Raw genomic sequence first — 24618 nt, 5'->3', positions numbered from 1 at the left:
TTGACTTTAAAGCTTAACTTGGAGTCCCCAAGGACTAGTACTCATGGACTTGCTCTACTAGATCTTCCCCAGTGTAGGTGAGGGTGGGTATATTTCCTATTAAGTCATATTAAGTCAAGACAATATCATGTCTTTGGTCTTGGACACATTCAGCGTGAGGAAGTTTTGTTCACACCAGGGGTAAACTCATTAGCAGTTGGTTTGTGGCTCCACTCGTTTGCTTACAGCAGTCTAACAATGAAAAAAGTAATCTGCAAATTTGATTATATGTCTTGAGTGGTGACGGCTCTGGCAATCGCACAAAGAGTAAGAGGGACAATGCACATCTTGGGACCCTGTAGAGGAATGCTTTTTGTTAGATTAAACATTGTTGATTCTCACCCTCCGAGTTCTGTCTGTTAGGAAATCAGTAATGAGACAATGAGGGGCTCTTCCCAGGGCAGGGGGCATATCTGTGTGTCCCAATAAAGCTCAGTCAATGCTGCTGCGCACAGGCCATATTATTGCTTATATTGCTTATATAATACCAGATATTAAAATATTAGGAAGTACTGTTCCCTTGCGGGCCGACCACATGCCCCAGGAAGGTAACCTCCTCCTCAGGAGCTCGCATTTCCCAGGGCTGAGCTTCAACCTGACCCGCCGGATGCAAGCCAACACCAACCGGAGGTTCGCCAGAGCCTGCTGGAAATCCCGGGCATGCACAAGAATACATTCACTCCGGAGACCGATGCCAGCACTCGCTCCATCAACCGCTCAAACATCGCCAGAGCATTACACAGACTGAACTGCCAGAGCCCTTGGCCAATGGGGAAGGCTGTCTTCGGGCGAGCCTCGGGGGCGAGCAGAACCTGCCAGTAACCGCAGCGGAGGTTGAGCGAGCTGAACCAGGAAATGCAATCCAAGGCATCATCTATCTGCGGCAGCAGATAGGAGTCCTCTGGGTGACCCCGTTCACCTTTTTGGAATTTCCACAAAACCTTCATGAGCCTTCTTCCGGACCACGACGACCGGAGTGGACCATGGGCCTGTGGAGGGATTGATGACACCCCCACCACGCCCATCTCCCGAACCTTCTGCTGCGCAGCTGCCCACTTGACCTGGGCCATCTGCCAGGTGTCAATTTCATACTGCATGAGAACTGTGCGGGTCCAGTCCTCCTCCCTTGCCGTGAGACCAAGAGACAGAGACCCGCCGCTGCTGGTCTTGCATGAGGCCCTCGCTGCTATTCCTCAACAGCTGCCCTACAGCACACCTTGTCTCCTCCCTGCATTGCCCCCAGTTGCTGCCCTATCAGATGCCCAGGCAGGCAGCTCGGAAGCCAGCCCCAGCATGCTCACCCCAGGACTCACAGCTCTTGCTGACCCTGGCCCCCGCTTCCCGCTCCGGGCAGCCCACGACCCCTGGACACCCCCCGCCCTGCCCCCGCGAGACGGATTAGGTCCCCCTTCCCCACCAACTTGCTGGCCCACGTCAATGCCACCACCCACCTGCTGTAACCAGTCCAACCCCAGCATACAGTCCTCATGGAAGAAGGGGTGTTTCACCCTTGCAGCTCCAAACTGCACGGTGAGCAGCCACTTGCCGAGGACCTCTGCACACTGTCCTGCCACTGTTCTGAGACGCAGGTTGGTGGCTGCCCATCCAGCCTAGCAGGACAGCGGGCCGGGTCAGGGTGATGTTCAAGCTGGTGTTGACCAGGGACTAGCAGGGTCAGGAGAAACACACTCTGGCTGTGGCCACGGTAGCAGGCAGAGCGGGGTTAGTGTCGTTCAAGGCGGCCTGCCCCCCTTTAGGCTGCCCTGCTCCTGTTTCTCGACGGCTTCCAATGGCCCTGGGGCTCCGGGGCTCTGCACTCCTTCTCTCCGCAGCAGTGACAGGTGGCCCGCTGTCACTGTTCCGCTGGTGTCTCCTCCTCGATTCCTCCGATGTGGCTTCCAGCAATGCAGCTATCTTTCTCTGTAGGTATAGGAGAAAAGGAGAGAGATGTGTAGAATATAATAACTCTGACAAATGCAAAGGTACTTATAGAAGGAGTTCTGGACAGGTTATTGTTCATCCCCAGGATGGTTTCAAGTTCAGTTTCTAGGTGGCTCCATTTCTTTCACCTTTACTGGGTCCGGTTTGATGCCGTCACACACAACACTGTATTCCAGCAGATGAAGGAACTGATCACAAGGGAGCCAGGACCCATTCTTACTTACTACAACCCAGACAAAGAGCTGCTACATGTCAAAGAGCTTCCTGGATGCAGTACTCCTGCAACAGAGTAAGTCAATTGCCTGTGAATCAAATCACTGACAGCCACTGAGCAAAACTATGCTCAAATTGAGACGGAGCTGTTTGCTGTTCTCTTTGGAAGCAAATGCCTCCATCAATATGTGTACAGTAGAAGGGTCATCGTAGAGTCAGACCACAAACCCTAAGAGTCCATACTCAAAAATCCCCTCACAGCAGTCCCACCGTGCCTCCAAAGAATGATCTTACAGCTACAAAGATACGACTTTGTGATTCTGCACTGCCCAGATAAAGACATTCCAGTAGCTGTCACACTATCCAGAAAGTCCATCATGCTCAAACAGCTAGTCCAAACAGGTTGACCAGAGGTGACAAGAAAATGCCCGGTGCTCATCACTGAATACTGGAACCACAGAGAGAGGAGATCTCACTGATCAATGGGATCCTATTCAAAGGGAAAACAATAATCGTGCCACACACTCTGAGACCCCGAAATGCTTCAGCACATACACATCGGTCATATGGACATGGAAAAGAGAAAACAACGAGCCAGAGACCTCCTTTTTTGGCTTGGAACGGGGAAACAGATAGAGGCCATTATGGATGAATGCCCCACCTGCCTACAGCACTGCAAGTCCAACCCAAAATAGCCAATGATTTCACATCAGATTCCTGAAAGGCCATGGCAAGTCATCGCTACAGATCTGTTTACGTGGAACAGAGAAGACAATATAGGAGCTGTCGATTACTACAGCAGATTTTCTGAGCTGGAAAGACTCCACTCCACCACTGCAGCAGCCATGAGCTGTAAACTCAAAGCAATGTTTACAAGACATGGAGTATCTGAGAAAGTAATATCAGACAACAGACCAAAGAACAGCTCACAAGAGTTTTATGACAGCATGGGATTTTGTGCACACTACAACAAGCTCCCACTACGCTCAAAGCAATGTATTTTCTGAAAAAAACAGTACAGACAGCAAGGTCAATACTTGAGGAAGAAGCTGAGAGGAAGGACCATATCTGAGTCTACTGAAGCACAGGAATGAACCACTTGATGGCTTCAAGTCACCTACACAACTCCTCATGAGCCGAAGACTGCGCTCAATCCTTCCTACCACAGGTAAGCACCTACAGACACAACTTGTCCATCCTGAATGAGTACGCACCAAGAGAGAACGAAGCCAAGTGAAGCAAAGGCTTTACTGCAAGCGGAATGCAAGACCCCTACCTGCACTGGAACAAGGCGCTACCATTCGTTTCCAACAGGAAACCGGACAGTGGAACCCTGCCACAGTCATCCAGCCTATGGGAGATGAACTGTCTTACCTCATACACACCAGTGAAGGACAAAGCTATCACCGCAACCGCCGTCACCTCCTGAGAGCAAAAGAGGATCAATCTACATCTGAGCAACAGCACCAGCCAGACGATGAGCCCACCACTGATCAGGAACCACATCGGAGCAGAGACGAGCCGGAAAAGAACCCTGCCAAAGCAGACACCCAAACACTTACTTACCTCCCTACCAGGTCTGGTCACAGAGTCAACCTGAACGTCATTCCTGACCTACTGTATGAAATGTAACAGGTGGAGGTGGATTGCTGCCCTCAATGAACACGTGTACAGTACACATTCATCCATTTTCCAAACCGCACCCAGGGTCACAGGGGAAGCTGGAGCCTCTCTAGGTATGCAATGGGTGCAAGGCATGGGATGGAGGGTCTGGCACCCGACATGAGACATAACCCCGCTGCCCCGAGATGATGAGCCTCATGTTCTACCAGCAGAGCTAGCCACAAACATACGCGTTTTCTTTAAAAATATAGTGCTCAATGTTAACAGAAATGTACATGCATTCATTAAAATTGTTGTGCTGAATGTAAATAGTGAGACAAATATGCCAGAACATTGTTCTTGCCATGATGTACGATAATCATAATGTACAAAATGTGTTGACTGTAACATGAGAATGTAAATATGTGGAACAATTTGAAATACTTATAGAAATATTTAAAATACAAAATAAAGCTTTTGAAATATGAAGCATTTGAAATCTTGTATGTTCTTAATAGATAACATTGTTCATATGTTGAAAGAGTACATTACAAGATGCTCACATTCCAGTTAATGTTGATTTAGTAATATTGTTTGCATTTTCTTATTTACAAAAAAAGGGAGAATGTAATACTTGCCATGAATGCCAATCTACATGTGTAGCTACATTACCCATAAGACCCTGAAGTGTGTGACGTCAGTTGAGCTAAGATGGCGGTTAAGTAAAAGCATATCCATTCTCCAGGTCTCTTTATTGAACTATAAAAGTACAAGAACAGTACACAATAGAACATTACATAATGTTTGCTGTTTTATTCCCCAGCTGCTGTGACTCTGGACCCTGATACAGCTCACTGTGAGCTCATCCTGTCTGAGGATAGGAAGAGAGTGAGATGGGGAGAGAGGAAGAGTCTCTCTGACAATCCTCACAGATTTGATGCCAGGCGTTGTGTCGTGAGCAAGGAGGCCTTCACCTCAGGGAAACACTACTGGGAGGTGGAGGTGAATGACTGGTGGAGAATAGGAGTGACCAGAGAGTCTGCAGAGAGGAATGGAGAGTTCAGATTGTCTCCACAGGACGGTTACTGGTGGCTGAACTCTTACCTCTCTGGCTTCTTTGATGAATTCTCCGCTGTCACTGACCCAGTGACTCATCTACCCCTTAGTCTACGGCCCAGAAAGCTGGGGGTGTGTGTGGATATTGAGGAGAAGAAGGTCTCCTTTTACATAGTGGAGTCCAGAGCTCATATCTACACTTTCACTGACATGGTCTTCACTCAAGGGGAGAAGATCTATCCTGTCTTCTGTACTGGGGATCGTAATAAAGACCTTGTGTTGCTGCCTGCTGTTAGTGTGGAGATTAAACCCATCACTGACTCATGAACACAGGCTGACTCTCTCCCAGCTATCTGTTCCACTGGTAATACTGTGTTTAATTGGTGTTAGCATATTATGTATTTTGTATTTTATGCTCTTATTGGGTTTATTTTTCCTGTGGTGGTTTGTTTAGTGTGAGAGCAATTGTATTTGATCTCTGACCCAGGGGGAAGTGTGGTGTGGTTATTTTTTTTTCTACTCTTTTCTTCATTTTAGTTCCCAATAAAGTGTGATAATCAGCCAGTGAAAGCTTTGTTTTCCTTCATATGAAAGCCCAAAACCCTAAACCGAACCCAGAATTTTACTTCTGTTTGGTGGCAGAGTGGGATTTTTTCTTCACAGACAGAAACCTGGGCTCCACGTCAGTCTTGTCTTCCATCCTACCATTTGGACATTTCATGTGGACGATTCTCTGTCCACAGAGGGACTGTGTCATGAGAGGTAGTTTTAACACACTCCCCTGTGCGCTGGTTAGTGTGGTAATTGTGAGACACTCCCTAGAGCAAGCGGGCTAGAAGATGGCTGAGCTGCTCAAGTAAAAAGTAAAGGTAAATGCATTCCTGGTGTTGTGTTTGTCTCGCCCTCTGCAGCCAGAGGGCACTCCTTCTCTGTCCTGTCTCTCATTTCCGGTTCTTTGCTGTCCTTCTGGTGTTTCTCTCTCTCTGAGGCTATATATTTCTGGGTCTTTCATTTTGCCTGAAACCTGCCTAGCACCAGGTCGCCCCACGTCCGCTACCTGAGGGCATAGGTTTCTATACAGAATTTCCTGAACAGCCGAGTCCAGGCTAACCCGTCTTGCCGCTACGCACAGGGTCTTTTCACTCTCCTGTCATTCCACAGTTCGTCCTTTCCGACATCCGTGACAGAATGTTGAGCCATTTTCGACCCCGCGAGCGCCGTCTTTTGTTTTTTCCGCAGCTTTTTTCTTTTCTCTAGGCTTTTTTTTCAGTTCTTCTATTCTAATCGCGGGATGCTACTCCTGACTTCCGTGCCTGTGAGCTGGTCATTCTGTGTTATGACTTCCTGACATACACTCTTGATTACCTGGCTTTCCTCGGGTTGTCTCCCCTGATTGAATGTTGAGCTGGCTCTCCCGTCCTTATTGCTGGATATCACTCCGGTCTTCCGTGTCTGTGAGCAGGTCCTGTACCTGGCTTTCCACAGGTAGATCACTCCGATATCAGTGATAGGATGCTGAGCTTTTTTCCTCTCCCTTTCTAATTGCTGGATATCACTCTGGTCATCCGTGTCTGTGAGCGGATCCTGTGCCTGGCTTTCCTCGGGTTGTCCACTCCGAGATCAGCGTTAGTTTGGTGAGTTTTTGCAGTTCCTCCATTCTTTTCGCTGGATATCTGGCTGGATGTTTGTTGTGGTTTGTGCTTGTGTTCTTGTCTTTTTTTGTTTTTAGTCTCCGGAGCTCTACTCGACCCCCCCTTCCTCTACCCAATAAAGGTTTATACCCTGGAGGAGGGGGCAGCTTTCAGCAGTGGACTCCCGGAGGTTTCCTTTCAGTTAAATTAGGTTTTTCCTCCCCCCAGTGCTGTGCAGCTCATTTATTTGTTTTGGCGTCAGGACCCGCCCATGAAGGGGGGGAGGCGGTACTGTCACGCCTTCTGCAGCCAGAGGGCGCTCCTTCTCTGTCCTGTCCCTCATTTCTTGTTCTTTGCTGTCCTTCTGGTGTTTCTCTCTCTCTGGGGCTATATATTTCTGGGTCTTTCATTTTGCCTTTGCTCAGCATTGACGTTCGGATATCCTGAAACCCGCCTAGCACCAGGTCGCCCCAAGTCCTCTACCTGAGGGCATAGGTTTCTATACGGTGTAGCGGCAATGCTTGTTAATAAGACAGAATTAAGTGTTGCCGTGCTTTCCTAAATGAGGCCCCGTCTCTCTCTTCATCTCTGTGGTGCAGCCACAGAGAAGCTATTCATGCAGGCTGATTTAAGATGTTTTCTTTTGATAAGGGACAGCTCCCAAGTGGGGATGCACTTAGCTAAGCCTGGCTATCATGATCAATGGTCATCCATTGGCGCCTATCTGTCTAGGGAGTGCCAGATGGACATCTGGACTGCATTCCTAGGTGTCAGGAGTAAGTGACTCATATCTCACCTTGATCGACCAATCAGGAACTGGTAGGGCTGAGTAACCCACATGGGATTCTGATGCCCATGAAACTTTCAGACAATGAACGAGCTGAAGTTCCTCCAGGTAAAAACAGGCAACACAGAGAGCCTGGAGAAAGACTATTGGAGAGACTATTCTAAAGGAAATTCAAAGGAAAACTCCAGGGGTGCGAGACAATTCCAGGGCAGGACGGCCCAAGAGCAGAAAGGATCCCAAGGGCAGGACATTCTCGCAGCGCACCTCCTTACCATCCTGAGACTCAACCCGGACAACCACGTAACGGCCAGTGTATCCGAGTGCCAGAACTTTGCTTTGTTCTGAAAGTCGAGAGTGGAGGTTGCCACGAGTAACCAAAGGATCCACCCGAGGTTAGCATCAGCAGCAAGCCTCGTGAACAGGTCGGAACTGTGGACAACTGAATCACTATTCAGAACTAGCGCTTCATCAGGAACGAACCGGTCCTCTTCCTGACCTGCTGGGACCCACAGTTATCTTTTCTCCTGTGCACAAACTGTGCTAGTTAAATCCAACACTAACTAGCCGGCCAGTGAGCATCAGCAGCGCACCGTCGCAAGCTGAACAGCACAGCCTGCCACCTAGCCAGAAAGCACGGATTGGACAGCAACAGCCTGCAACTGTTTCTTTGAGTCCGCAGGAGATCTGAATCCCCAGAGATTGGTATTCAACTTCACTGCATTACAGCTCGAGAATTCAATTGTTATCCCAACCAGTTGATATCAATTTAATTCCTAAGAGTTATGTACTTGTTTTGAGTATCTAGTGTAGAAGTTGTAACCAAGTTCACTTACGAAACGGTCTAAATGAATGATATACCGAACGTATGTCCTCTTGATATATGTAACTCTTTGTAACTGATTGAATATATATCTTTTGTATTCTGATAACCCTCTCAATAAGATCTGTTAGATTTACATGCATATTCTATGTATTAATAAATGTATCCTCGTGTATTAGTACCTGTGTGTGTGAGTTGTTTGAGTTATATCGCATGGTTGGATTCTAAAGCCATCAAAAGAATCAATTTTGTGATTTACTGCTGCAAATAATAATTGTCCCAGTAAATGTCCAAACTCTACAGAACTGGTGGCTCGTGAGAGCCTACTACACTTGTATATTTTTAAATTGTGATTCATAGTTTTTATTGCAGTAAAAGCATCACATGGAACGTGAGACTGGGCTCTTGTGGTGCTGCAGCCCTGGACCACTAGGTGTCGCTGTGCCCAAACCCTGTCTTTTTACAGCCATTCCTCTTCGCACTATATTTTTATGTTTTTTGAGAGACTTCAGAAGGCTTCAACTGATGCATAAAAATGTAGCATCATGTGTTCTCACGTTATGAACTCACTTACACCTGGGATCTGCTTTATTCAAACTAAGGTTTCTAAATATGGGTACTGGGTATTGTTTAAATAAAAGCTGCGACACTTTTCACAAATCGCGATCTCTTAAACGCGTGTGATTTGAAGGCTCTTAGTAATTTTCGCAAAGTTATTGACATCTGAAAAATCGTGGTCTCAAAAACAGTCATTTTAATAAGCGAAGGTTATGAAAACCGGAGAAAACAAATGACTCTGAACTACAGTATAGCAGGGTTTCCTGTCTCCTTTTACAGTTGGACGATAACATACCAGATTCACACTCACCTTTTTTCTATACATACATTGTCATTGATCTCTGCAGTACTAAACACATCATACTGAATTAAAGGTTCGGAAATATATGTTTCTTGTCTTCTTACACAGCTCGACAATAACAAAGCAGATTTACACTCACCTGTTTTTATACAAACGGTATGTGTTAATTACAGTCCAGATTCAGAGCGAATTTTTACAAACCGATATTTTACACAGAAGATTGACACAGCTTTGCGTTGTGAATCTCTTTCTCTATTGGTTTTATTGAATGTGGCACTATTAGACAGACAGTGCACTGGGATAGGGGGATGCTGTTCATGAGCCAATAGCATTTAAACACCCACACTGCTGCAACTAAGTGTGTTGGGTAGCCCACACACAAATCTTCATTTACAGAGCTCCTGTAGCCTTTTTTCAGTGTCAGCCAGTACTCAGGGAAGAGACATTTACAACCCATTCGACAAGGGTTAAACACACACAAGGGCAGTAAAATGTATGACATTACATGGACAGATCTGAATGAAATTTCAGGCTATCGAAAAAAGTAAATAATTAAATAGCCCATAGCCCAAGACAGAAGACAAGACTGACAAGTAGCCCAAGTTTCTGTCCGTGAAGAAAAAAACTTGCCGCTGCCACCAAACAGATGTAAAATCTTGGGTTCAGTTTAGTGTTTTGGGCTTTCATATGAAGGTAAACAGAGCTTTCACTGGGCGATTATATCAATTTATTAGGAACTAAACATCTTACAAACTACAACTCCCATATACACCCTGAGGCACTTTCTGATGGCATCACAGTGCCTATTCCGCCTGGCTGATGACGTCAGCAGGTCCCTCCCAGTTCAGGCAGCTTTACAGGCACCGGCACGTGCAGGAGAGACTCGCACGGGATTTCATTTTTAATTCATTTCAGTTTTCAAAATTTGAAAAAAAAATACGAGAGGGTTTCCAGAGAAACTTAAGCATGAAAGTTTTATGAAACGGTACCCAAATATGCGATTGCTGTATAGAATGAATTTTAATTTAAAAAAATTATTGAACACGAACATTAAGCTGTTTACATCTTCCGCCTGAGAACAGTCACCCGTTGCTACCCAACACAGAAACACAGCCACTAACTAGCAAAGAGAAGACATTAGCTACCTAATATGATAAAGAAATAAATGATTATTTTGTTTATTTCTTTTGCACATTTATTTGAACATTTCCATCGATTATACAAGCACTTGGAAACTGTCCAATCCCTAGTTCATCAGGCATTTTACCGGTCTGGCGCCGGTCTGTGTCTTCCAGGATATAATGCCAGCGAACTCTTGTTTTTATGTCCACTATAACAGACAATCTCCTTTGCTTTTAACCGAGCGTTTAGTAATTTCCTAAAATGAAAATGATTTACTTTATTTCCCTCACGGGATCAATAAAAGTATCTATCATCTGTCTAAACTATGGGACAGAATTCTGGGGTCTCCCCATACCAGAGATTATGGTAGGGCTTCAGAATGGTGATTGGCTGACACCATCTGACACCCCTCTGATTGGAGAAAAAAGACGTGCTGGTTTGCTATACATACTGTACCAGGAAGAGGATTTCTTTCTATTCAAAACGTGTATTTTAAAAGTTTAAGAAGTAAAAACCTTACAGCGTACACAGATTTCTAAACTGATCAGGATCGTTATCTTTGTCTTATGCATAATAATGTTCACCGCTCTGTCCAGCAAATTAATAATAAACTTTATTTTATATAGCGTTTTAAACGAATAAGTAATTAGATTGCTCATAAACCTAATCACTTGCTTTTTCTTTTTATTTAGGCTCAGATTTCAACTATAGATCGTATTATTAATAACCAAAATAACAACCAACCAACACAAACAACCATATAAACATAATACCAACCAAAAACATAGATAACAACCACAATACAAAATCAAATATATCAAACCATTTTACTCTCGCAAATTCCTCCAATTATCATAATCCTGCCCCTTTTGCAAAACCAAACCTTCCTCCCATCCCAGTTTATCCTCTTTATCATAAACAAAATCCACCTCAATTTTCAACATAAAGCATTACACAAAATCAATACCTCAACACTCCATACTCAACAACGATAATTCACAAACAGCCAGAACATACCATAGCCCCGCCCCTTATGCAAAACCAACATCCCTCCCCTGTTCTCTCTCTCCCCTGGTGGCTGTAATTGTTTTTATTTTCAAATAAATTTTAGCAAAGTCATGTATTTTAAAAATCTTAAGATTTTTATATTTATGTCTTTATTTAGTGGTTTCATTAGTGACAAAGGCTAAACTTTCTTGGAAAAATGTCTTTTATGTAAACCATGTTTGCTATTAATTCATTCAGGGCTAAAATATGTTCATTGTCTTCTAATGAAAGAAGGGTTCCTTTCGCCGTAGTCGGGTTGAAATTAGAAGCTTGCCACGCCCGGACTGTTACACCAATGCATTAGCATGTTAAAGCGATTTCATTGAGGAGCCTAGCCTTTAACTAGTAAGTACTGTACTTACTGGGTTTTTGAGGGGGGGGGTGTCTTTCGCTGGAAATCCCGCCTCCTACTTTGAAAATACCCGTGAAACCGGTTCAATTCGTCACAGCCAGCACTCCTGCAGAGAGTTGGGTTGTACTTGCAGTGTATACAGTACACGCGTTATGCTCTTCGTTAATGTCTAAGCCGGAACATATCATTATATCTCATTTTGTATTTCTTAAAAAAAAAATCGTTTTCCCAGCCTAACAGTATTGTTTTTAACCTGTAAAGCGCTTTGAGGAGCCACCTTTAAAGGCGCCATATACAATAAAGTTCATTATTATTACTATTGTAAATTTGCTGGACAGAGAGGTGAACATTATTACACAGAAGACAAAGATAGCGATTTACCTTGCATTGTGTATTGTGCTGCTTTAATACAGTTTTAAATAATTAAAAGTCTAAACAGTATCAGCTTTATCTATGGGTTTTAAATAAAGGTGATTTAAACACGATTTAAATCAATATAAATGTTTATATTGTAACGCATAGGTGACTATTCATTGTTATTAAAATGACTTAAATTCGATCATGTTGTGATATTTAGAAATATACATTTGTTTGGTGCGAGTGAAGTTTTATTTAATCTCTGAGCCATACTGATTCTTCTGGAAGCCAGTTTCCGCCAGGGAGTAAAAAAAAAAACACACTATGGTATTCTCTCCAATGCAGTGCAGTTAAAAACATACCTCTGATGCTGCTCCTAAATGAATATCATTTATGACCATCAGAAGCTTTATGCTCCTTTTCTTTTTTCCAGTGGATTGAACAGGGAGAGGCATTTCATGATGTACTTTTCACTGATGAAACAACAGTGGCTCTGGAACAGTTTTCAACCATGTCGTTTTATAAAAAGGGGAGATATGTACACGTTACTGAAGCTAAAAGTTTAGCCTTTGTCACTAATGTAACCACTAAATAAAGACATATAGAAATCCCTACGTTACAGACTCTATATGGCTGGTATTGGTAGTTTAAAGAAAAAATACACACCAGTATTCCACTTTCTCCCTAAACATTTTAAGCATCAGAGTCTTACATGTGGTTATTTCGGAAACGTTTGTACGTGCTCCTTCTGACCATGTTACTGTTTACTGTTACTGACCATATTAAGTTTAAGTGCCTGTGGGCACTTTTCCTGTCCGTGGGGGGTGGACCGTCTTTCATTAGAAGGTTAGTCTGTTCTACTCTGAGAATGTATAGGGGGTGGAAAGTGCCTGCGGTCATTTAATTAGTATTAAAATTCGCACTGATTCCCTTGCGAAGATACGGACATAGGAATATTCGTGCGTGGTCAAAAAATGGCATAAAAACGACAAAGTGAAGGCTGTGAAAACATTCACAATGTACTTTATACACAAAGCAAATATACCCCCCCCCCCTCTCTCAATTCAATTCAAGCTGCTTTATTAGCATGACAGATGGGTACAATCAGTGTTGGGTATTTACTTTGCTTTGAGATGCCACTTTTAAAGGTGATATATAAAATCAAGGCTTTAACTTGCTTTAACTCCGCAAGTCTGAGTTCTTGTGTCTGTCCTATCCGAACCCGAAAGTATTACAATATGTATCTTTATAGCAGGTGGTGTACAGCTTTTTAGTATAGATTACAATTTTCTAAAATGTATTTACAAAATAAAAACGATTACAATCTAATCTTTCCACGTTTGATCCCAAAATAAATCTAAACGGGGAGAAAGCTATGCTGAAAGTTTATTAAGATACTTAGAAGACAAAGATATCAATTTATGTTGCATTTGTCTGATTGTGAATCAAAAAACACATATATTTAAACCCGTATTTGCGATTTAAATCAAAACGTTATTTAAATCAATATAAATATTTATATTGTAACGCCTAGGTGACTATTCATTGTTATTAAAATGACTTAAATTCGATCATGTTGTGATATTTAGAAATATAAATTTGTTTGGTGCGAGTGAGGTTTTATTTAATCTCTGACTCAGGGAAACGTTTCATTTTTTCAAAGAAATGTTTGTTAAAAAAAAGGTCACGGCTCTAGCATGAGTCGATCATAGACCATGTGACATGGGAGTCAGGAACCTAACTCACAGTGCCACCAGCAAGGTCACATGGAGAGTGCTGAAAAAACACTACAGAAACATTATCAACAGACAATGTACAGCGTGTACTATTCTTGTGTTGCGGTACATGAATATAATTATATCGTTATTAATTTCTTTAGATACGCGATTCCATATTATATTCCCGTTTAATCAAATTCTAAAAGTATGCTTGTTGACTCCGGTATCACGTTAGTTAAAGACTTCGATGCTTAAAATGTTTAGGGAGAAATGGGATACTGGTGTGTATGTTTTCTTTAAAGTACTGAGACCAGCCATATACTGTATGTTTAAGTTCCAAAATTAATATCGTTTATGGCCTTCACACGTGTTACAGTATGTTCCTGTTCATTTTATGCTCAGGTACTAAGATTTCCCTTCAGTGGTAAAATTCCATATAAATATTCAATACTTAAACGGGCACAGTTAAGACATTAAATATACATATACATACTGTATACAGTACAGTTTGCATACGGTAATATGTTTATGTTCCTAAATCAATCTATTTTATGAGCATGTGAAAGGCATGGTGAATCGATTCTCAAAAATTACTGTACTTTGCATGATTGGAAACAAATGCGTGATTGCGAAATGCTGTGGTGTTACTTTTACAAAGACGGTCAATGAAAAAAAGAATGTGGACCAGTGGACCAGACTTTGAGTTTACAGCTTGTCCAAGGTCATTCATTATTAATCCTATTTGTAATATCTTCGTTAAAGACTTTGATGGCGACAGCACAAACATGAGAGGTTGAGCTTTATTAGCTCCACCTTGCGGAAATTCCGGATACTATTATTTTACTTGCGGTATTATAGGAGAATTTAAGGTAACTCGCGGTAGACTGCTTAAAGCGCACCGCAAAATAATGCGGTATCGCCCGCTCGTTTTGAATGGCTGCATCTGTATCTCTTGCCTGAGGGCAGTGGGGTGAAGAGCTCATGCCCGGGGTGGTGACTGTCCTCTGTGATGGCCAGAATTCTACCACGGCAGCAGTCCTCATAGAGCTGTTTAATCTCGGTGAGACCGCAGCCGATGATCTTCTGGGCCATATTGACCATTCTCTGCAGTGCCTTTCTTTCTCGCGAAGAGGTGTTGCCATACCACACGGTGATCCTGTTGGTGAGGACGCTCTCGATAGTACAGCGGTAGAAGTTCACCAACACATGTATTGGCATCCCCCATCGCTTGAGGCACCTCAAGAAATAAAGGCGCTGCTGAGCCTTCTTCATGATAGAGTCAGTGTTCACAGTCCAGGTTAGATCTTTAGAGATGTGAATTCCCAAAAACCTTAAGCTGGTGACTGTTTCCACTTCCGTTCCATCAATACTGAGTGGGCTGTGAGTGTGTGGCCTGTGTCTCCGAAAGTCCACTATTAGCTCTTTCGTTTTCTTTATGTTCAAGTCCAGGTTATTGCTATGACACCACCTAAGCAGCTGTACAACTTCATCCCTGTAAGTGGACTCGTCATCATCACTGATCAGTCCTATTATAGTGGTGTCATCGGCAAACTTAATGATGCGGTTGTTGCTGTGTCTTGCTGTGCAGTCGTGAGTAAATAGGGAGTACAACCTTGGACTCAGACAGCAGCCTTGTGGGGTTCCAGTGCTCAGGGTGAGTGGTGTTGATGTTTTATTGCCTATCCGCACCACCTGTGGTCTCTCGATAAGAAAGTCCAGCAGCCAGTTGCAGACAGAGTTGCACAGACCTAATCCCCTGAGCTTTGTCACCAGTTGACTGGGTGTGATGGAATTGAATGCTGAACTGTAGTCCACAAACAGCATTCTCACATACGAGTTCTTAGTGTCCAGGTGTTCCAAGACTGTATGCAGAGCCAGGGAGACAGCATCATCCACTGATCTGTTGTTCTGGTAGGCGAACTGCAGGGGGTCCAGGGACTCTGTGATGGAGGAGTTGATGTGTGACAACACCAGCTTCTCCAGGCATTTCATCACCACAGATGTTAATGCTACTGGGCAGTAATCATTCAGGCATGTCACTTTTGTCTTTTTGGGGGTTGGAACAATAGTGTTTTTTTTAAAGCAGGTGGGGACCATGGACTGTGACAGGGAGGAGTTAAAGATGTCCGTAAACACTGTGGTCAGCTGGGCTGCACATGTCCTCAGGACGTGAGGTGGTATCCCATCAGGCCCTGCAGCCTTACGGATTTTCACCCTGCTCAGAGTCTTCTGCACGTCCTGCTCTGAGAGTTTCAGAACAAACTCGCCCTGCACACTTGGGGTCTTCTCAGCATTGCCCGTGTTCAGAGCATCAAAGCGGGCATAGAAGTTTGCCCACTTTGGATCATTGTCCTGCTACAGAACCCAAGTGCGCTTCAGCTTGAGGTCACGAACAGATGGCCAGACATTCTCCTTCAGGATTTTTTGGTAGACAGCAGAATTCATGGTTCCATTTACCACAGTAAGTCTTCCAGGTACTGAAGCAGCAAAACAGCCCCAGACCATCACACTACCACCACCATATTTTACCGTTGGTATGATGTTCCTTTTCTGAAATGCTGTGTTACTTTTACGCCAGATGTAATGGGACACACACCTTCCAAAAAGTTCAAGTTTTGTCTCGTCAGTCCACAGAGAATTTTCCCAAAAGTCTTGGGGATCATCAAGATGTTTTCTGGCTCATCGGTGGTTTCCGTCTTCGCCATTTTTGCCCAGTCTCTTTCTTATGGTGGAGTCATGAACACTGACCTTAACTTAAGGCAAGTGAAGCCTGCAGTTCTTTGGATGTTGTTGTGGGGTTTTTTGTGACTTCTTGGATGAGTCGTTGCTGTGCTCTTGGGGTAATTTTGGTCTTTGGAAATGGCTTTATAAACTTTTCCAGACTGATAAATCTCAATCACTTTTTCACACAGGGCCATGTAGGTTTGGACTTTTTTCCCTTAATAACAAAAACCTTCATTTAAAAACTGCATTTTGTGTTTACTTGTGTTATCTTTGTCTAATATTTCAATTTGTTTGATGATCTGAAACTTCCAGTGACAAACATGCAAAAAAATAAGAAATCTGGATGGGGGCAAACACTTTTTCAGCCAGCTGGCTCTGTGGCGCAATGGAGAGCGCGTTGGACTTCTAGGCCTTGATAGAATAAAGTCATTCAAAGGTTGTGGGTTTGAGTCCCACCAGAGCCATGTATCATTTTGATTCAACCTTTCGAAATCCTCTAGGGTTTGGTGTTGATCAAGTCAAATACAGGACTTCTTAAGAGTCCACAGTTGAAAATGAACCAGCAGCCACAAGAAAGAAATTAGCACTGGACTGTGATCACATCACTCCTGTCCTGGAGTCCTTGCACTGACTTCCTGTCAACTTCAAAATCCTCAAGCTCACCTATAAGGCTCTCCATGGCTTGGCACCTCAGTACCTGTCTGGGTTATCGCCCTACCCCCCACCTCACAACCTTCGCTCTTTTAATTGTGTTTTCCTATCTGTCCCCCAGTCCATCTACACTCTATGGGTGACAGGGCCTTCTCCTGTTTTGCCCCAAAGCTCTGGATCTTTATCCCCAAGGATATCAGAGAGTAACCTTCTCTAAACTCCTTCAAATCCAGACTCAAAACCCTCTCTTTAGAAGAGCCTTTAATGAACCATTCTTTACCCCTCTGTTCCTACTGTATTTAATACCACCATCTATTGTCTTCTCTAACTGTGTATTCTCATCCTGCTTATCTTGTGTATTTTTTTAACTTTATTGTTGTCATTCTGTAAAGTGCTTTGAAAAGCCACCTTTAAAGGCGCTATATAATGTAAAGATTATTATTATTATTATTAATAATGAACAGTGCATTTAACACTGAGCACATGCAGTCCTTCTTTGCAAAGGATTGCAAAGGTTGGGAATTAGCTTTTCACTCGTGTTGTTGAAGACCGTATCCTGGCTGTGTTGCAGGAAATGTCTGGATGCCATCACCAGATCAAGGAGAGGATCAGGGTTTTGGGAGGTCTTTTTGATGCCTGACACTGTGTGTTTCCTGGTTGTAACGGATGTCATTCTGGACCTAAACAACAGAGAACACCATTGAAATCGCTGAACTGCCTAGCGGACACTTTGTCGCCTTCTTTTGACCTGTAATTAATGCGATTCTCTGAAAACGTGGCACGTTATATTTGTGCTACCTTTATGGAGGGTGACCACACTCATAAGGATCATAGATTCGATCACAAGCATCTAAAAATGAGAATGAGAAAATGACATCATGCTGTAAGGCTGAATGGCACGAATTCTCCTGTTCCTTCTGCAGCAAATGTGAGTTTTTTTGCTTCTTAACACTGAGATGGAGATATTTGGCAGCTGTGGGATTCCAACTCAACCCTCAAAGAGACTGGAGCTTTAATCCAGCTCTAAACTAAATACTGGGTGACTTGTAAGGGCTGGTAGGAGAGGAAAAGAATAAATACTTATTTTTTGGTCTTTATCTACTAAAAGAAAGGAAAGAAATATTTGATTATTTTTTATTCACCAGTTGTTTTGATCAAATCATTGTAACGCAGTGTCATATTAAGGTATAATATGTACATGAACATCATGTCTGAGTCAGTGATGGCAGCTGACTATCGCTGGAGGACAGTTCATCATGAGCGGGTAAGCCGGCATAATGAGGGAGTAGAGATTGGCCTCTGTGTCGCAGTGTTTTAGGCAAATGTAAGGTTTCTTTCTTGTAAAATATATTCGAGTGCATTTTTGCTGAAAATTAATCTTGTGCATTTGAATGAATTCCGATATTGTCACCTAATTCTATACATTGTTTCATCACACTGCAACATTTAGAGGAGCTCAACTGCATTAATTAATTGCATAATGATAGTATTTCTTGCCTTTTAAATACTTCAGTCCAAAATGTAGAGAAGGTGCTCCTGTTTTCACCATTATAAGAACTGTGATGCACCAGTAATATTTACTCTCATAAAAGTATTGTCATTGTATTGTTCTGTTCTGTTACAATCTTGAAGGACACAAACCTTCTGTTTTACTGCACTGCACTTCTCCAGAGGCCAGTTCAGCACACAAGGATCCTCAGTCAAACAAACACTGCAATCGCTTGATAAAAGCCATTCCTCATCCTTTCTCTTAGTATTGGTGCAACTTTTGTATGCGGTTTGACAATGAAAGGTGTAATCATCTTAAAGAGAGTCTTCATGAAGGTGTGCGTCAGCAAGCTCTCCACTGTCAATTGACCGGGCTTGTGAAGAAACCAATCTCATTCAACAACCACACAAATTGCACAGCTTAAGGCACATGAAGCAAAATCCGTGAGCTGATTGACACAAACCAATGTCACTTCACATTATCTGCAAAGTTGTTTTGCTCGTCTGACCACGTCTTCCTACCTTACAGTGAGCACATATATTTCAGTTTCTTCTCTTGTATTTTCCTTACTATTTTACTGTCCCCTTCCCCCATGTGGAGATGTATCCACTGCCAATACTGCTGTCTGATTATTTAAATTATCTGTAAAACTGTTACATGACTTCATCTAATTGTACATTTATAAGACGGTCTGTGAGACATTTGTGAGAGTAGCTGAATCTCAGGGCTGGTATGGAATCACACACAGACGGGTCTTCTGTGTGATCTGAGTCCCACTGCTCAGAGCTACAGACTGGTCAAATGGTCACTATTGTAGACATGACCATCTGACCATCGGCTACAAATAATCAATATACTGATCATAGTGTCACTACTGGTGTTTATTACATAAATACTATATATAAATAATAAGATAATTCCACACTCATGTGTGTTATAAAACATTTATAAACATTTTGGGAGGCTGACATACAGTAAAGAAAGTAATACTGAAGGGCTGGAAGTCCTGGAAAGGGTTAATAGAAACTTCTTGCTTCTGACCTGGAACAGAGCCCACAGCTGCCAGATCAGTGACCCCTGAGCCCAGTTCACAGAGAGGAGAACCAGGAGCTCTTCTCTGTCTCTAAGAGGCTGTGGGGAAGGAGAAAAGGGGGAGATGGGACTTGAATCCAGGCTGTTCTGATATTATTCATGAAGCAGCACTGATTGTCTGAATATTTTCTGGTCCTGGATTGTGAGGATAGCGAGCAGTATGGAGTTGAGCTTCAGTCTGAGTGTTAGTCTTCACTGTGAATCTGAATGAGAAGAGAATATTGATTTTTTATTCTGCCTCTGAGAATTTTTCTTCTTTGCCAGGTGGTGTTACATCCCCTTTAGATACTCTACACAGACTGCCAGAGAGAAGAGGAGAGAGAGAGATGGACAGATAAGAGCACACGCAGTGAGAGAGACATACGTCTTGATTTACTTTGAAGCAAGTGTTCATTTCCTTTCTGGAACAAGTTGTTTCTGAACTTCAAGACATTCATACAACTTCTGAAAGATAAAATACTAATCTTGCTTATCAGGACAGAAGAAATACTGCAAAAAAATGCCAGTGAATTTTTCTCATTTTAACGAAATGTGCAGAAAAACAACGGCAGTGCATCTCCATCGTCTTGATTTAGCTTAATACAAGTATTCACTTCCTTTTATGAAAATAAAAACCTCTTCAGAAGAGCGGCGCTTCTCACAGGAGAGAATGAAAACAAAATCTTTTTCAGGGACGCTGATTTTTCTCTTTGGGGGAATTAAAAGCACTTGTCATAAGTGACCTTGTGGCGCAACGGTAGTGCCTCTGACTCCAGATCAGAAGGTTGTGTGTTCAAATCATGTCGAGGTCAGCTGATGTGTCTGCAGACACCACATAGGTCATCTGAATGAAATAATGGAGCAGTATGGAACACACAGTGAGGAGTGTATGCAATGAGTCATTTTGAACACGACAAGAGAAAAGGCACACTGCACATCCACAGAACATGACGTCCGACTTTAGAGACAGTAACATCAGAGATTGGAAGTTCTTGGTCCAGGGTTGCACCGATTCTGAGTCTTGTTAGCTGGAATGGATGGGTTTGGGGGTGTTGATACCAGAGTGGTCCAGGAGGGGGGTGCAGGTGTCTCAGGGGCATTCTTGTTTTTCTATGAGTTCAGGTTGATTCTGTTGGTTCTGTCACGAATCTCCCTCACGCAGGCAAGCGCTCCCGCATTCCCACGAGCTCTCCCCATACCAAACGTGCACGCGTCAATCAGTCCTCTACTTAAACCCTCATCTGTCCCCCGGTCATTGCTCACGATTGAGATTCTCTCCCAGAGCTTACCTACTAACTACGCCTTTGCCTTACTACGACTTCTCCAATGGACCTCGACCCTGCTTTTCTGACTACCGCTTTAGCCACTTGATTTTGTACCTTCGCCTGTTTTACGCTTTCTCGGATCCTGACCACAGACTGTCTCTTCGTTTACGCCTCTGCCTTCTGAATCCACACCGACGCAAATTCTACGCCTTCCCGGACTCGGACCCCAGCCTGTTTACTCCGACTACGCCTGCGTCTCGCGCCAACCCTACCAAGGGCACCGCATTGGATCCCTATCCTCAGCAGTCAGCCCCTGCGTGACAGGTTCTTAGTGTCTTGGTTACATCCGTTTGTGTGTATAGATGAAAAAGCTATTGAAGAGCACCCCCACCCCCCAACCATCTCGGTGGAAGTTGCCATGTTCAAAAAATACTAAAAAGATAATTAAAGTTGCACACAACAAAGCATGACTGTGAAAGGTCAGGAGGCCTGCCTAGTTAGCACAACACTTGATTACAGTAAAAAAAAAATCATTAAAAATAAAGAAATGTTCCACAACTCAAAACAAGGTTGTATGAAGTTAGGGGAACTGTCTGGTGTGTAAAACACCTGGTTGCAGGACTGTGGCTGTTGTATTTGAAATGCTATTGAGCCATGAAGACGACCCACCTATCCCAGTGTATTACCTGTAGTATCTTCAAAAAATCATAAACAAATAAAGAAAGGTTCCACAACCCAAAACAAAGCTGGGAAAAGTCAGAGGACCTGCTTAGTGTGCAAAACACTTACTTGCAGCATTGTGGGTGCTGTGGTTTAAATGCTAATGGTTTGTGAACAGAATACCCCTATCCCAGTGCATTGTGCCATATTAAATAAAAGCACGAGAAAAAGAGATTCAGAAAGCAAAGCTGTGTCAGTGTTCTGTGTAAAAAATCGGTTTGAACATCATGGGAGCTGTTTTTAATAAGTTGCTGAGTAAAGAATATTTTAATCTTCCTGCTGTCAGTAGTATTGTCAATATAGTTGACCCTTACCTGGGTGAAAACAGGGCGTAAAGGAAGGGTTTCAGAAATCAAACAGCTTTATTCCCGTGCTTACAGTCTGGGTAATTGGAGACAGGGCTGTTCTGCTTCCTATGGTCATATACAGGTTTTTCGCACAAAGCCGTATTGAACAGTATTTCTCGCATTGTGAACGTCTGTACACAGCGGTCCCCTGGGTTCCAGTTAGTGCGTAATTAAGCATCAATGACAAACTGGAGGTTTTAAAAAAGATAATTAGCTCACTGATAGTTTGATGTAAAGGCTGTGGAAATATCCACAAGTCGTGGTCTTTAAAATGCATTTGGTTTGAAGGCGTTCTGTGCTTCCATTGTGAAGATATGGACAAAAGAATATTTGTGCTTGGTCAAAACAATGTCATAAAAACTAAAAGTAAATGCTGAGAAAGCATTCACAATGTATTTTATACACAAAGGAAGTATTCTCGCAACTCTAAGAGGTTTCGCGTAAACGCTGCAAGTGTGCCAAAATTGTTTTCGAACTTCAAGCTAACTTTACCCCGGTGGAGAGAGCGATGTCTTCCTCGTTAATATAGTGGCAAGTATCCCCGCCTGTCACGCGGGAGACCGGGCTTCGATTCCCCGATGGGGAGTAGCTTTTCAGAGTGCGAGACCACAGAGGAACTGTGCAGAGACTTCTAATACCTGGAGGCAAGGAACTACTGGTTCAGTAACTGACGACCACGGGAGACATTGGCATTGGAACAGAGGTACTGTACAGAGACTTTTAACACCTGAAGGTGACGAACAAGGAAACTGGCACAGCTAGCCGATTCAAACTGAGGGGAATGTAATACAGCCTGCAGAGGATTTCTATCACTACCGGAACAGAGACTGGGGAAATAGGACTGGGCGATACTCCTCTCCTTCAAGTGGGCCATCAGAGACTACAGGGACTAAGTAGAAACATTTGTGTGGCCCTCTTCAGTATTTTACAGGGAAGACTGCTGCCCCTCTGTATTCAATATGACCCTGGGAAGGACCTTTTGCTGCTGCGAATGCTGTTTTTCGATGAAGTGACAATGAATGTGAATGTTGTTATAAAATAAAAGGGCACTTATACAATACAAATACTTGTCGCTGGTCTGTGTGAGCATTGGTGATTCTGGGAGATAAACAGAACCTGTGGTCATGTAGAGGGGCCCTAGCACCCCGTTTGTATTGCTAGGTGGTGTAGTCGGACACGAGGCAGGAACATTCCTCGCCCATAGGGTTCACCTTACTGTGACATAAACATTAAAATAAGCCCCTATAGGACCAGCAGAAGTGAGATACAACATCAAAAGAATACATAAATTAAATAAAGTAAGGGGATCTCTTTAATTCAAGACTCCAGCCCAGCCTGCACTCAGGGAGCAATCCTAGGGGTGTCATCTTCACACCTGTCTTTCCTGGGGAAGGATGAAGGACCGGTTCCCCTCAGACAGGAGCTGGGCGCCCTGGGTGTGTGGTTCTGCAGGCTGGATGGCTGTTAGGAAACGTGGAGAGACACTACAGCCACCGAGCTCTGAGCAGCAGGACTGGAAAGTCTGGACAAGAGAACCACGCCCCCTCTCTTCACGGAGATCAAGACCACCGAGATCTCAGGGAGACCATGTCCGAGGTTTGAATACAGAGCGGGCTTCGAGGCCCAGATCTCCCAGGGGACCGAATCTTCTCGGCTTCCGGCTTCGGAACGAGGAAGAGCGGCTCTCGGTCTCTCCACTGGAGAGACCTGCAAACCGACACTCAAAGCTTCCGAATTAAGAACGCCTTTCTAAAACAAAGCACAAAGAAGCCCGTTTTCTCTTTAATTCTTTTTATTGGAAAAAAATGACGTGCAGCAAACTTTTACCTTAACAAGCGTTCAAAGCAGCTGTTGCTAGTAAGCAATAAAAGTAAAACTACAGTCAAAGTCTACATTATCTTTAGAAAGAAGACCGCTCCAATTATCCAGCGCTTGAAGTATAAAAGTAAGGCCACCAACAAGAGGATATTGGTAGTTAATGGCTCATTGACATCTTGGCTTCTTTGGCAAGAATCTGCTTCAACAACATGGCTGGGCAGCTTGTTCCCCACCCCCACTACCCTCTGTGTACAGAAGAGCCTCCTGTCCTGACTGGAGGATCTCACCCAGCTGTGTCTGGAAAGAAGCCAGAGTATCGGCTTCAACAACACACCTGGGCAGCTTGTTCCACACCCCCACTACCCTGGCTCACTGCGGGTTTATCTAGTAAAGGGTCATACTCACTGTGTGTGTCCCATCTCTCTGTCGGTGTGTCCGATGCCAGGGGGGGGAGCTCCCATTTTGGGTGTGTCAGACGTGGGCCCTTCCCCTTGTGGGTGTGTCTAATTTGGCAGGTCTGTCTAATCCCACTCCCACAGTGAGCATGTCTAATATAATGTTACTCCCACTGTGTCTAATACAGTGTGGCTTCTTTTCAGAAAGTTGGATGGGATCCAACCCCTCCTACCCCAGCATCACAGAAGATTTCCTGACTAGGACTCACTATAGCTCACTATAGCTCATCTGCAGTCGCAGTAAAGCCCGATTGATCTAGCATTCAGAATCCCAACCAACCTGACAAACAAACTGCTCTCCCCCTGTGCTCTGGCAGGCACTACTGTACCTGTAGAGCACTGACCACTGGGGTAAACGACAGCTACTACCCCACAGCAGTGTGAATTATTAACAGCTACAGTCACTGAATGCAACTCACCTCTGCACTCTGCACACACCCTGGACAGGACAGCAGTCCATCACAGGACACACACACTCACACACCCTGGAGAGGACACCAGTCCTTCAGAGGACACACACAGACACAGAAACAC

At 43.7% G+C, this 24618-nt stretch overlaps 1 protein-coding gene, 1 long non-coding RNA gene and 1 other non-coding gene across 5 annotated transcripts in view; all 3 read left to right on the top strand.

Annotated features, from left to right (window-relative positions):
• LOC148665653 (butyrophilin subfamily 1 member A1-like) overlaps nt 1–5421 on the top strand; it is a 33821-nt gene extending 28400 nt beyond the window's left edge. For all 3 annotated transcript variants that reach the window (XM_088632361.1, XM_088632362.1, XM_088632359.1), the window contains one exon: nt 4619–5421. In XM_088632361.1, coding sequence (XP_088488487.1) covers nt 4619–5178 — 560 coding nt within the window. In that variant the 3' untranslated portion in view covers nt 5179–5421. The remainder of the gene's footprint in view (nt 1–4618) is intronic.
• The window catches only part of LOC148665651 (uncharacterized), a 183652-nt gene extending 163483 nt beyond the window's left edge, over nt 1–20169 (top strand). The window contains exon 3 of the long non-coding RNA XR_015936906.1: nt 19765–20169. This is a non-coding gene — a long non-coding RNA (uncharacterized LOC148665651). The remainder of the gene's footprint in view (nt 1–19764) is intronic.
• On the top strand, nt 16640–16732 carry trnar-ucu (transfer RNA arginine (anticodon UCU)). The gene is made up of 2 exons: nt 16640–16676; nt 16697–16732. It is a non-coding gene; the product is annotated as a tRNA-Arg (tRNA).
• Nucleotides 20170–24618: the final 4449 nt, after the last annotated feature.

Source organism: Lepisosteus platostomus, chromosome 5 (assembly GCF_059453375.1).
Source record: "Lepisosteus platostomus isolate fLepPlt1 chromosome 5, fLepPlt1.hap1, whole genome shotgun sequence".
Taxonomy (NCBI): domain Eukaryota; kingdom Metazoa; phylum Chordata; class Actinopteri; order Semionotiformes; family Lepisosteidae; genus Lepisosteus; species Lepisosteus platostomus.
The sequence above is the reverse complement of the archived record's forward strand: the minus strand, read 5'-3'. Positions and strand labels throughout refer to the sequence as shown.